This window comes from Podarcis melisellensis (genome assembly GCF_964234715.1).
Source record: "Podarcis melisellensis genome assembly, chromosome: 11".
Lineage (NCBI taxonomy): Eukaryota > Metazoa > Chordata > Lepidosauria > Squamata > Lacertidae > Podarcis > Podarcis melisellensis.
The window spans coordinates 60489846-60504201 of record NC_138543.1 but is presented as its reverse complement, the minus strand read 5'-3'; the positions used below and the strand labels follow the sequence as shown (position 1 = coordinate 60504201).

The 14356-nt window shown below is 44.3% G+C and overlaps 1 protein-coding gene across 2 annotated transcripts in view; it reads left to right on the top strand.

The window, feature by feature from the left end:
• The window catches only part of FAM219A (family with sequence similarity 219 member A), a 55059-nt gene that overhangs the window by 31074 nt on the left and 9629 nt on the right, over positions 1-14356 (top strand). For both annotated transcript variants that reach the window (XM_081930060.1, XM_081930059.1), the window contains exon 2: positions 3011-3110. In XM_081930060.1, coding sequence (XP_081786186.1) covers positions 3011-3110 — 100 coding nt within the window. The remainder of the gene's footprint in view (positions 1-3010; positions 3111-14356) is intronic.

Sequence of the window (14356 nt, the reverse complement as noted above, 5' to 3'; positions counted from 1 at the left end):
TTCCTTCCACGGTATGTCAAGGCTGAGACGTACTGGAGAGGCTGGGAGGCATCTTGCTGAAATGCTGCATCTTCCACCCGCCAGAGTGCATGTCGGTTGAGTCACTGGCAGTTGTTGTTCCTTATTTTCTCTGCAGAAAGGAGCAGACAGAAGATGCCGTCACTGCTGTTTGCTTCTGTTCCCAGCATTGAATGTGTGTTGATGAAAGGGTTCCTTCTGCCCCCAAAGAGCTGCTTTGTGGCCACTTGCGATGATACGTTCTGAGGCTAAACATGCCTGTCCTCCTCCGCTTTGTCTTTTCCTAGCTGCTTTTGGTAACTTGCATTGGAAAGGGGTGGGGGCCTTGAAATATTTCTGTTTACTGGGGCCAAGCCCAAAATTTACTAGAACAGGAAACCAGCAGCCATAGACATCTCCTGAACGCAGTTTGAGGGAGCATAGTGACTGGAATTATTTCAGAGCCACTTCTGAGCAGTTACTGGAGCTTGGCGAACTGGCAGTCAACAGAAATTAAATAAAACTGGGTGTGTGGCTTGGAAAATTAATAGGGCTGCACATGGAGTTTTCAGTCCACTCTTGCTAAGCACTGCGGAAGTAACAAAAACATGAAGTCTCCACTTGATTTGCCCCGTGTAGTTCATACCCCACAGGTTAAGTGAAGTGTCATCGGAGCAAAAGAGCATCCGCAGACTCCTGAAAACAAAGGAGTTAAAAGCTGTTGCATTAGTTGGTGTCTGGTTCTGGCAGCAAAGATGGGCTACAGGGCTTGGGGAAGTACAATGGTATCTCGGGTTAAGTACTTAAAATTGTTCCGGAGGTCTGTACTTAACCTGAAACTGTTCTTAACCTGAAGCACCATTTTAGCTTATGGGGCCTCCTGCTGCTGCCGTGCTGCCAGAGCACGATAACTGTTCTCATCCTGAAGCAAAGTTCTTAACCTGAAGCACTTTCTGGGTTAGCGAAGTCTGTAACCTGAAGCATATGTAACCCGAGGTACCACTGTAATGTCTGGCCAAGTCTGGCAGAAGAGATGCAGAAATAAAAATATTTCATGCAGTTGGGAGGAGAAGCATTTGTGATTACTCGCAAAAAGTCAAAAGTGAATGAAAATACAGTTTTTGTTAAACATGTAGCCTTAGTGCAGCCTGCGCAGGCTGTGGCTGATGTGAGCTGCAATCCAAAACCTAGAGGGCACCTGGCTGGTGAAGACTGCCCCCCCCCCTTTTTTAAAGGCAGAACTGGCAAGTTACCAGCTATTAAGAGGCTGTGTTGCTTTAATTGTACAAAAGGGAACAATGCACGTGAGAAAACTGCATGTGATCAAGAGCAACAATTGCAGAACACAATCTAAGCTAAAGTACCAATACTGTTAGGCGTGTTGGAGTAGTCCTGTTGCTTTTCAGAGTGGCTTAAAATGCTCTACTGTCATAATCACACTTTTCTTCAAGCATATTCTGTGCACAGCTCAGGGGCTTGATGCTAGAAGAAGGGTTGGTTGGTGTTATGGTTGTGGCATTCTGGAAAAACAATTTCACTCCGTTTCTCATATTGTTGGCAGGGAATCTGTTGCTTATGCACTCTGCCTCTTTCATAATCCTCTTGCAATCAGAGTCTGCCAAGTCAGGTACCTTTTTGCATGAAAGGGAGCTTGGTATATATGGAGTAAAATGGGGGGTGGGATTGAATGTTGCCACCCTTACAAAAAAGACATATTCTAATTTTCCTCCACGTTGAGGTTAAGAGTGGTGCTTCCGTTGGCAATATTCCTTGAATTTCTAATCCACAAATCATGCATCTACACACAAGGTTGTCTGTTTAGTTTCTGGTGGGGAAAAATGAATAGGTTTTGTCAGTCTGCTTTAATTTCGGACCTCAGCTTAATTCCTGAAGAGTAGCCATGGTTTGTTGGTAGCAAGAAAAGATAAAAAGTGTTCCAGCTCCTTAGGAACTGACAGGCCTATTGTGACATGAGCTTCAGGGCAGCGGCTTACTCTTTCAGATGTTTTTAAAAGAATTAAGATCATTCATAGCTTTGAAGTTGGCACTGAATGGATTTTAGAACATTTTAAATCAGCAGTGGAATTCTGTGTCTCGGTAACATGTGTTAGGGGATTCCATGGAATAATATATCCTAGAATGCAGTGTCTCATGGATATTGTGCAGATTGCATGGAGGAAAGAGTCTTCAGTCTTTTTTTATTTACCGTAAGAGAACTTTAGAGAAATAAGAAAAGCACCTAAACAAGCCTCAAACAAAGGGTTAGGAAGTGAAAATTCTGTTTTTGGTGATTATAGTCAGGAACCTCAAAAAATCCAGTGCCCTTTGTTTCTGTGGGTTCTACATAGAAGAGCTTCTTGGTGGATTGTGCCCAGTCAAAACCTATTTATATGCGCAAGCATTTTAAAGTTTTAAGATGGAATTAGTCTGCGTTGATTCTTTTATCTGTCTCCATGTTTGGTGAATATGCTTTGTTGTTTTTGGTATACTGTCGTTTTCATAGGTATAGATGAAGAGCAGGTAGAAGAATAATAGTAATTAGTTACTAAAACATCATCTCATTGACATAACAGTAATGTCAGTCCGTTGGGGCCAACTCTATGTGAAGTGTTGACAGGAATCAAAGTGAATCAACCAAAATATTTTCTACAGCCTGTGTACCACCTTTCACAGCTTAATGGGTTTTGGACATGACCAGCGTGGAGTGTATTTGATATAGTGACCTTGAGATGTAACCACCCCCACTCCCAGTATTCTGTTTGCAGCCTCCTGGATGATCCATCATAGAAGTCTGCAGGCCAACATTTGTTAAAGATAGCAACCTTAATTCAAAGTGAACTTAAAGTATCTGGACTCTAACCTCTTGAATATAAATCAAGTATGCTTTTCCTGCCTCGCCAAACGCAAAGACCAATATGTTGTCCCAGCTCTAATTTAGAGGGTAGAAAACATTAATGATGTGATATCTTCCCTTGTTCAAACATAGCTGATGGTTTTCCTTTTCTTCCAACAGGATCCAACAGCAGCCTCTATATCTGACAGAGACTGTGACACGAGAGAGGGAGAAACTGTAGCTATGAATTACAAACCATCCCCCCTACAAGTGAAACTAGGTAGGTTTTATGCATCTGGACATATATTGAAGGAGCTCTGTGGTTTGGGTACTTGGCTATGGCAGTTGCACATACAGTGGCACCTTGGTTCTCAAACTTAATCCGTTCCGGAAGTCCATTCCAAAACCAAAGCGTTCCAAAACTAAGGCACACTTTCCCATAGAAAGTAATGCAAAACAGATTAATCCATTCCAGACTTTTAAAAACAACCCCTAAAGCAGCAAACATGAATTTTACTATCTAATGAGACCATTGATCCATAAAATGGAAGCATTAAACAATGTACTGCAGTCACACAATCAATCAGTAGCATAACTGGGTTCTACACAGTCGCAAAAACAAAAAAAAAGAGCTGCAAAAACAAAAACGCAAAATAAATAGCAAAAACAGCATAACGCTCAAAACGGAACTGTGGCACTCAAATCGGAAGCGTAAGACTCAAAACGGAGCACGTTCAGCTTCCACAAAAAGTTCACAAACCGGAACACTTACTTCCGGGTTTGTAGTGTTTGCGTTCCAAGTTGTTTTAGTACCAAGGCGTTTAAGAACCAAGCTACCACTGTACTTTATTTCCTAGAACTTGTCTCCATTTTGTTTTCCCCTTCTCTCTCTGCCTCTCAGGGCAAATGTACACTGGCAACATACACTTGTTTCGCCATCATCTCTTTCCTTTAAAGAAACCTTGGAACTGCATGTGAGAGTGGGGGGGGGGGTAAAGAACAGAACTCTTGGTACCCACACTAAGCCGCAATTCTCAGGATTTGGGCTAGAGGAATCCATGACAATTCATCTTTGTATGAAGCCAGCATGATTTAATGGTGTGCACATACAACACTCTTTCTCCTCTCCCACATAAGAACCCTATTGGACCAAAGACCTAGTCCAGTATCCTTTCCCCCCACAGATTAGAAACCAGCAAGCAGGACAAGGGGACAATAGTCCTTCTCCTACTGCTGATCCTCAGCAACTGGTATTCAAAGGGGTAATGCCTTTGATCCTGAAGGTGGAAGCCAGCCATCATGCGCAGTAGCCATTGAAAGACACATTCTGTTAGAATTCCTGCTCCATGATTGCAGTCATGGGATTGTTGTCTTTCACATGACGGTGTATGTTTTGACTCCACAGAGTGGGAAGTGACAGAGACAGGACGTTTGTGTTACTGTGTTCCATGAAGTGGGACTATTGTCCCTTGTTCTTTCTCTTTGCTGTCTAATGCTAGAGAGAGAGGGAGCCATGTTGCAGTGCTCTGTGTGTGTTTATATGTATTTAAAGTAGATTAGCCAAAATGCTGAGTTGCTGAGGTCTGTTATGCAAACTGCGAAGACTCTGCAGATCCCTAAGTGTGCTGTTGTCTGTTGTCATCAGCCACTGTGATGTTCGGGTTAAAGAAAGCTTTTGAAGCTCCCGAACAAACGACCAGGAGGGAGAGAACATGCCAGTCGGGCATGTGTCTCTACAAGGGTCCCACTCAAGTGTAGGACAAACTCCTGACATATTCTCCATGAATCTGTCTAGTCCCCTTTTCAAACCATTCATATTTGCCATCTCCTCATTTCATGGTGAATTCCATAAAACTATATACCATGAGAAGAAGTACTATCTTTTGTCCGTCTGACTGACTGACCGACCGACCATTCAGCTTCACTGAATTACCCCAGATTCTAATATCATAGGAGTGGAAGTGGTGCCACTGATAGGAACCACCATAGGTTTTAACATTTAATTAATTTATTTCCTAAAATTTATGCACCGCTTGATTGTAAAAAAACAAACAAACCTCAATTTGGTTTACCAAAAGATAAAACACTTAAATTGATAAGAATTCACAGCCATACTGTAAAGCACCCAAAAGTACTATACTAATTTAATTTTAATACTAAAACAGATTAAAATTACCTCAATTTTCTAAGCATCTGGGAAGGCTCATCAAAACAAGAATGTTTTAAGCAGGTGCCAAAAGATACAGTTGCCAAAAGATATAGTTAAGGCGCTTGCTTGATCTCAAATAAGCAGGGCGTTCCAAAGTTCAGCTGCTACCACACTAAGCGATAGAGTTCTTACAAATGCAACCATGACCTACTATTGGAAATTGATGTACTATGCAAAAGGCATATAAATAGATATGGTGGAAAATGTTTGTCTCTAGTTGCTGTGGGTCACTGATAATATTGCAACCTTGAAGACACCTTCTTGTTTGGATGCCTTCTTCTAAAACTGGCAGTGTTGCTTGTTACCCATATCGGTAGGATTTTCCCTGTTGCCACTTCGCTGCTTCTGTTTGATCATCACCCCTGCCCCCATTTATTTCTACTGTTGTTCTGCTCTTATGCAGGCCTTCCAGTGGCCTCCCCTCTTAGGGACTGATAATTTTATGTTGTCTGTTTGCTTTGGCATTTGTGCTTATTTTGGGTGACAGGTCATTTTTAAGGATAGGCACCTTGTCATTTGTTTGGAAAGTTATATGGTAAATGGTAAATGACATAGCCTTGGGAGTTAGAGGCAAGAGGGCTCATCTGAACAGATGCAAGGCATGAAATTAATAATGGCAAGCCAATGAAAACATGTCAGAGCTGGGAGGGGACAAAAGGTATCAAAATCCTTCTATAATAACAAACGTCTTTGAAAGTCCGTTTTGTAGAGCAGCAGACTTGGGGGCGGGGAGCAATTCCCAGAACTGCACAAACTGTTTTTAATGAAGCTTATGCAATCTTAAGTAGACCTTCTGGTTTCTAATGAAATCTGTTGATTCCTGGTCTCCTCTACTGAATATCATGTGCTTAACTTGTAAAATGCATATTAGAACTCCTGTAAAAAGTGAAGATCTAGTCCTAGAAGGGAAAGGGAAAGCAGGTGAGATTTTTCAGATGTACCACCAACTCACTATGCTTAATAATTTGCATTTACACAGCATATTAACTTACATGCATTATCTCAGTAATCATTAGATGGGGAGTAGGGCGCTGTGGGTTAAACCACATGCCGATCAGAAGGTCGGCGGTTCGAATCCCCACGACGGGGTGAGCTCCCGTTGCTCGGTCCCTGCTCCTGCCAACCTAGCAGTTCGAAAACACGTGAAAGTGCAAGTACATAAATAGGTACCGCTCTGGCAGGAAGGTAAATGGCGTTTCCGTGCGCTGCTCTGGTTCGCCAGAAGCGGCTTAGTCATGCTGGCCACATGACCCGGAAAGCTGTACACCGGCTCCCTCGGCCAATAAAGCGAGATGAGCGCCACAACCCCAGAGTCGGCCATGACTGGACCTAATCGTCAGGGGGTCCTTTACCTTTAGGGAACCTCCAGATGTTGTTGGACTGCAGCTGCTATCAGCCCCAGCCAGCATGGCCAGAGGTTGAGTTGTCGCCCAGCAGCTTTTGGAAAGCCACAGATACTTCATTCCTGCCTTAGCACAATCCTGTGTAAGGTTCAGCATTATTTGTATGTTGCAACTCTGGGATTTAGGCGGAAAGTGTGATTTGCCTAAGGCTACCACATGAGTTTGATTTGAACTGAGGGTTCCAGGTTGGCAGCTCTGTCTCTTGTAGCATTTAGATTCCGCGCCCCCCCCCCACGCCTCCCAGTGTGGAGCATGACTTTCACTCCTTTAAGTATGGGAAATCCATAGTTTAATGGAAGATCAAGAAATGCCACTATGCCCCACCCCCGAGGTTTCAACGGAACAACACCACGATATTTTTTTTATATCTTGCAGGATGAGTTGAGTCACCCCAAGTAATTGTGAGGCCTCCAGTGCTGAATTGCAACAAGCTTGTCTTGTGCTAACATTGGAACACTAAAGTATTATGCATTAGGGACTGTAAACCAAAATTCCTTCTCTTGACTGTGTTATCTGCACTACAGCTACTTTAAAAGTGCTTTGATGGTCTACACAGTGTGAGTAAAGTACCTCTTTTAGTGGTGATGGTCATATCAGAACATGAGCTGGAAAGCTGCAACTAAATGTGTATGTACATTGCAAGAAATTAATATTACTAAAGCCTGGTCTGTTCGGTGTGTCCTTCATTTCCACGTGTCACCAGGAACTGTGTTAACATGTGAAAACCTTAAAGCCATACAGTCTAGAAACATATTTGTTTCAAAATGAAAGCCAAAGTTCACACATTTCAAGCAGATAGTTGTGCACTGAGCTGTCCGGTTCAGAATTGTGTAGGCACATAATTCCTCTTCCCTCCCATGAAGTGGTTGTGTTAACTCCAGGCTTCAATGACCTCAGGTTAATGGATTGTCTCTGCTTTTCAGAGGCTGTCTTTGTGGATGTCAAAGGAATGATATGTTTGGGGAAGTAGAAAGGAGGCGGCAGAGACTGACTTGCACATGTCATGTGGTGGTCTTGTCTATTGAATGGTATTGATCCATCAGGGGTACTAAATTGCTCTGCTGACTGGAAGAGGAAATAAGGGAAGGAAATACTAATCATTGTCCATTCAGAAGGTGACACAGTTCCAGCATTCAAGATAATGGCCTCATGTTCATGTCTTGACAGTTTGAAATCTTGATTGATGCACCCCTGACTTGGGAAAGGGAATGTGCACCCTCCTCCCTGCATCTCCCAGTTTCCCAGACCAAATGCTATTTTTCCTCAAGAGTACCTATGCGTTTGGTCATTATGGGAAATAGAATAACCACCACAACTGTATCAAAGAGCAGGTATTTGAGCATTGCTATGAACCCACCGACCCCCACTCCCCCAAAAACTCCATGAAATGCTAATAACAAGAAAAACCTCCGGCCAGTGGCCCATCTAGTCCAGCATCCTGTGCTCACTGACCAACCAGGTGCCAATGGGAAGCTAGCAAGCAGGACCTGATTTTACAGCAGCATTTTCCCCACAAGACATTCCCAGCAACTGGGATTTAGACATGGAGGCAGAGCATAGCCATCATGGCTAGTAGGCATTGATAGTCTTTTACTCCATAATTTTTGTCTAATCCCTTTTCAAAGGCATTCAGGTTGGTGGTTAAATAATGCCTTTGAACAGCCAGAGTAAAGTTCAGAAGTGGATTTGATAGCATAAGAAACATGTAATGGGCCATCTGGTAACAAAAATGTGAAACATCAGGAAAATCAGCCTGCTTACTGTATTTGAAGATTAAAAAAGGTAAAGGGACCCCTGACCATTAGGTCCAGTTGCAGACGACTCTGGGGTTGGGGCGCTCATCTCGCTTTACTGGCCGAGGGAGCCAGCGTACAGCTTCTAGGTCATGTGGCCAGCATGACTAAGCCGCTTCTGGCGAACCAAAGCAGCGTACTGAAACGCCGTTTACCTTTCCATCGACGCAGTACCTATTTATCTACTTGCACCTTGACGTGATTTCGAACTGCTAGGTTGGCAGGAGCAGAGACCGAGCAACGGGAGCTCACCCCGTTGTGGGGATTCGAACCACCGACCTTCTGATCGGCAAGCCCTAGGCTCTGTGGCTTAACCCACAGCGCCACCCACGTCCCTATTTGAAGATTAGGCAACCACTGTATCACCAAACTTAAAAAAGACACTGGGGAATTGCAGGCGTCTCTACATGATATCTGCGCTCAGTGAATTGCACTAGTAAAGCTAGATTACAGATCGCCTTACAAATATGTAACTGTCTAAACAAGAATCGAAGAAAGGTAAGAAGACTATCTTCACAGTGGTGGGAAGTGAACAATTACACACACACCCATTTTCATCCCCTTTGGGATTGCTGGATTCTGCTTATAAATCATCTGGAGTTAGATTGGGCAGTAAAATAGTAAAGTTTTTGCTGGCATGAATTAAGTATGCCAAAACCTTGAAAAAGACACAAAGAAGGGGGCAAAATACACTGGTACATACAATATCTGGATATGCTGTGGACATATTCAGAATTTTTATGAAATTCAGTTTTCCAGGGTCAACGTCAGGTCCCCCATAAGGCATAGTGAGGCAGCTGCCTCAGGCAGTGGTATGTTGGAGGACAGAGCTATGTGCCCTTTGCCACCTCTACTTCACATTAATGCACAACGTATGGAATTTGCTGCCATGTGATCAGCACTGCCTTTGATAGCTTTCAGAAGGAGTCAGACATATTTGTGGAGAATAGGCAATATCTGCAGCTATTAGTCACGAGAGCTAAATGGAACGTTTTAGAGTTGGCATAAGTGGAACCTGCAACATAATACTGCTGTGTCGAGTGCTGGTGTTCAGAACTCAGCCGTTCCATCCAGTTCCGCCCCAGCCCACTCTCCCCCTCCCATCTCTGACCCAGTTTCCAGCCCTCCCCGCCCCCCACCCAGCAGTGGGTCAGCATTCCATAGCACTGAGTGTGCTCCATCCTTGTTAGGCTGTTTTGGTTTCTACTTTTCTTTTTCTGAATAAATGACTGGAAAAATCAATGCCATTTGTGTGGTATCTCTTGTTGATTTCTTGAGTACTGAAATTTCCCTAGCATCTTCCGTAATGGGGCAATTAATTCTGATTAGCTATTTTTGGGAGCAGGCTTTCTGGGTGGATTCTTCTGAAGGATGCTGTAATTTACCTGCTTGGCTTCTAGCTCCTGTCTCTAAAGCTGCAGCTCTCCTTCTCCTCAGAATTAAACAGGGACAGTTCTCTTCCATTAAGGGACTCTAATTCCCCTTTAACCCTTTCTCTTCCTTTACGGCAGAGAATTAAGTATCTGTAGAAGCCAGAATGCTACCCCATCAACGAAAAGTGCTATCTCTCGTGGGTGGACTAGACGTGAAAGGAACAAATTTAGGGTTCCCTATGTTGCTTAGGGCTTTATACTGTGTACATTCTTAGATTAGAAGTGGGGGATTTGTGGCCCTCCTGATGTTGCTAGACTGCAACGTCCAGTATCCCTTACTGTTGGTTATGCTGGGAGCTGAATTTCCACGATATTTGGAGGCCCTGACTTACAGCTTCTCTGCTCCAGTTCATAGAAGCAACCTGCTTGCTTCCTCCTCAAAAGAGCCTGTGCTGTCCCTGGAAGCAGTTCCCACAGCCCTGAGCAGTGAAGCAGAAATCCAATTTTAGCATCTTTTGTCCTGTTTCTTACTTTATTACCTCCATAGGCTTGTTCAGACATCAATCATGCTTGCATACAAGATGCTGAAAGCACTAACCTGTGGCAGTGCTCCATGTTGAATAGGAAATTATGGAAAACCTTAAATTTATTTATTTTATTGAATTTATTGAATTTATATACCGCCCTATACCCGGAGGTCCCTGAGGGTTGTTGTTATTTATTTTTTGAATACAACGTACCTGGCACAATTGCTTAAGTTTCACAAGGCTCAGGAACTTGTCCCTTGTATATGAAGCCTCTGACGTGCTCCTACCAGCCTTCTTTGCACATCATGATAATGTGCTTCTCCCTTAGTGCTCAGGTCCCCGGACTGAACCCGGACCATGGTTTGCTTTTGTTCCAAACAAACCACAAGGAGTAAGCCAGAAGTAAACAAAGAACAAATATTTGGACCCAGATGGCATGTCATAATATGGCTTATTTGAGCTACACAGGAGCCACACAGACTGGGGGAGCTGTGCAGGGACCCAAGTGGCACATTCCCAATTGTATCATGGTTTTGTGGTGAATGAACCAGCCCACTGAAACAACCTGTGTTTAATTGTACTGTCAGAAAGAGATGGGAACGTTCTGTCCTACTCGGAGCTCCTCTTCTCCCCACTCCCAATCCAACAGTCAATTTCCTTGGTATCTCCTTGCCTTCATGACAAGAGTAACCACCCACAGCTACCAAATATTCCCAAGCAAGGCAACAAAGCCAACCTTTCTGCCTCCATTGCATCCCTATTATACAATGTGGCTTGACAAAAGCTCCAAGGGCCATATAGGGAGACCTGGAGGGCCACATTGGGCCCTTGAGCTTAAGGTCACCCACCCCTACTCTCCTGTTGCTTTAATTTATATTCCACAGTGAATGGTTCACAGAGTGACTCACAGGAAATCTCAAAATACAGCAGCTTAAGCAAGATGTCTGTGTGAGCAGGCGTGAGCTCATACTAAAACCCAGGCACCTGCGAGCTTGCACTTTGTGCTGTTGTCTTTTGTTCATGCACTCTGGTGCGGAGTTCAGCCTTCATGTGACATAGTTTAGGCCTTTTAACTCTCCCGCATCTCCATTTATTTTGGTTTTTAGGCAGCAAATCCTTCCTGACCCAAGGGAGGTTGTGGGAGAGCCTGGCTTTCTGAAGAGGCCTCAGCTCTTGTGGACCTTCAAGCACCATCATCATAGTGTTTAAATGCTACTCCTTGTGTGAAAATGTGTTGCCGTATGCCATCCCCTTCATGGATCACTGCCTTGCCGTGGCGAAGGGGCTTGAAGAACTCAGAGAAGCTATGAACTATGCCGAGCAGGGCACCCAAGATGAACAGGTCATAGTGGAGAGTTTTGACCAAACGTGATCCACCTGGAGGAGGAACCGGCAAGCCACTCCAGTATCCCTGCCAAGAAAACTCCATGGACAAAGACAACAGGCATATAAAAGTTATGACGCTGGAAGATGAGCCCCTAAGGTCGGAAGGCGTCCAACATGCTACTGGGGAAGAGCGGAGGGCAAGTACAAGTAGATCCAGAGCTGATGAAGCGGCTGGGCCAAAGCCGAAAGGACGCTCAGTTGCGGATATGCCTGGAAGCGAAAGGAAAGTCCAATGCTGTAAAGAAAATATTGCATAGGAACCTGTCATGACTAGTAGTCATCGATAACCTTACGCTCCATGAATGTGTCTTAATTCTTTTTTAAAAGCTGCCTAAGTTATTTGATTTTGTACCAAGTGCTGAGAGAATGTTGTTCTTCCAAGGTGATATTTTGGTCCGTAATCTTGGATTCTCCAGTAGCAGGTAAACTTGTTAAGATTTCACTTCCACTTCTTTAAAAAGGTCACCTGCCCTAAAGAAGATTAATTTTCGTAGCAAACGTAGCCTTTTCCCTCAGGACCCCCTTGTGAATCCCCTGGGCTGACATTCATTTTCCTTTCATTAGAAAGTGAAACTGAAAATTAGATCCTGGATTGCATTTCCTACAAAAGCCTGGGCTGAGAGAATGAGCTTTTGGATTAATGCCTAGTCTTTCACCCCTGGAGGCCTGGAGCAGGCTTCTTGTTAATGGGTGACTTGTGGTGTTCACCACCACCCTTCTCCTCTCCCCTACCCCATTCCTTTGGGAGTGATTGCCTGCATTGTGTGAAGAAAAGACTGGTGGGCATATTGCTACAAATGATACCCCCTCCCCAAAAAAGATTGGTGTGAGTTTTGCATGTAGTGTCTCAAGGACACCCAAGGACATATTCACATCAAGCTCTTATTTTTAGGGGTTCTGACTTCATTACCATCTATGAAAAGAGGATAGGACACAGAGTTCTGGCATCCTCACCACACACAGCACCTACAGGGTGACATATCTCCCAATAATGCACTGGATATCCCTGCCTCATACTAGTGCTTTAACAGCACATGAAATTTCAGTACTTAATTCCTGATGGCGTGTGGTTTAACTGCAGCATATCTTCTGCGAGCATGCTAGGAACTCTGTAACGTAAGCTGCTTACTGCCTGATTCCCCTCTTTCACATCCTTGAAAAAGGGTTCATAAACACAATTGAAACAAAGCAGAGACGCTGGTGGTAGGAGGTTTAGCTGATCATGTAAATTATATTTGGAGTGTTTTGGTTGGGGTTGCACTCCCCCATCGGGATTAAGTTCAGAGCTAATGGCTGCTTCAAGACCCAGCTTCTGTTCCGGATGCCGGTGGAGTCTGTGGCACAGAGCACTTTTTACCAGCTGTGATGTACTAGCTGCTTTTGATCTTGGACAGGTTGATCTTGCCACTGTTATTCGTCCTTTGGTAATATCTGGGTTGGATTGCTGCCTTTGAAAAGTCTTCAGAAATATCATCTGGGGGGCTGGATCATTTTATGTGTGCTACAAGCAAGAGTGTGCAAAGGATCAATGCTTCGTGTATGTTCACTCCCCTTCCCCTTCACTAGGGCCCCCAAATCTACCTAGGACGGGAAAAGGAGGGAGGCGGCCTCTAGCTTCTCTGTGGACAATCATCTTCCTATCAAGTTGGGCACAAGACCAAGTGTCCCAGCATGCCTGTCAATATCGTTATGCTAATTGTGTCCATTTTGATCAAAGTGGATGTAATTAGAGTCACGTTCTTGCAATACTTTTGGAATAAATGATTCATAAACCGCTCTGCATCTAACAAGAGAAGAGAGAGTAACGTCTTTCCTGGGATCTCAAAAAATGAGATGGCATCATGTCGTGTGGCCACCTGCCACCAGCCACCAAGCCAAGAAGAGGGATGTTAATGGCCAGCAGACTCACTGGGTGCTTACTATTGAGGACACAGTCTCATCGCTTGTAGATGGGATAGCCTTCCCCTAATATAAGAACTGCACCAAGGTTCTATTGCAGTACGAATAGACGCATGCACACAAAACCCAGTACTGTTTAGGGAAGCTTTTAATGTTTGATGGATTACTGTATTTTAATATTTTGTTGAAAGCTGCCCAGAGTGACTGGGGAAGCCCAGCCAGATGGGTGGGGTAATAATAATAATAATAATAATAATAATAATAATAATAATAATAATATTACTGCAGTTGGGCAGGAGGGGGAGCTGGTGAAGGGGTGCCCGCGATAGAGCTGATCCTTTAAGGATGTAGCCTGCCTGACACAATCTCTTTCTAGGCAGACTCTTAGAACCTGCTACAGGTGAGCCAGTGGCCTGACTGCAGTTGCCCCTTTAATTTGGCACTGCCTTCCAGAGAACAGAGAGGCAGCACTCTTTCTTTTTGTGTGAAGGGGCAGAGCTGTGCTCAAGCTGGAACCCAACGGGACTGGTGATTAGGCCTGCTCTGCTGCTTCACCACTCGCTGCTGGAGAAGGCAGAGAGAGTTGCTGGAGCAGCTTGGTGGTGTCCCATTCGACTTCCCCTTTCCCCACAGGAGACTCAGCACATACAGATCAAGAGAAGTCTCAAACTGGTATCCTCCTGTATCCTCCAAGAGCTTCTCCCCTGTTTTCCAGAGGGCATTTGTCAAAAGGGCAGTGCATCTTTTTGCTCCTGTGAAATCAGAGCCATGATGTCAGCAGCCTACAGTGGTTGAGTGTGGGACATGTTCTCTGAACTGGGAGGACAAAGCATGTTTTTCTTGACATCATGTGCCCTTTAAATAAGCACACAAGGGCTGTGTCTGCTGTCTCAGGCAGAGATAAAAGCTGCATCCATGGAGGTCTTGGCAGACTTA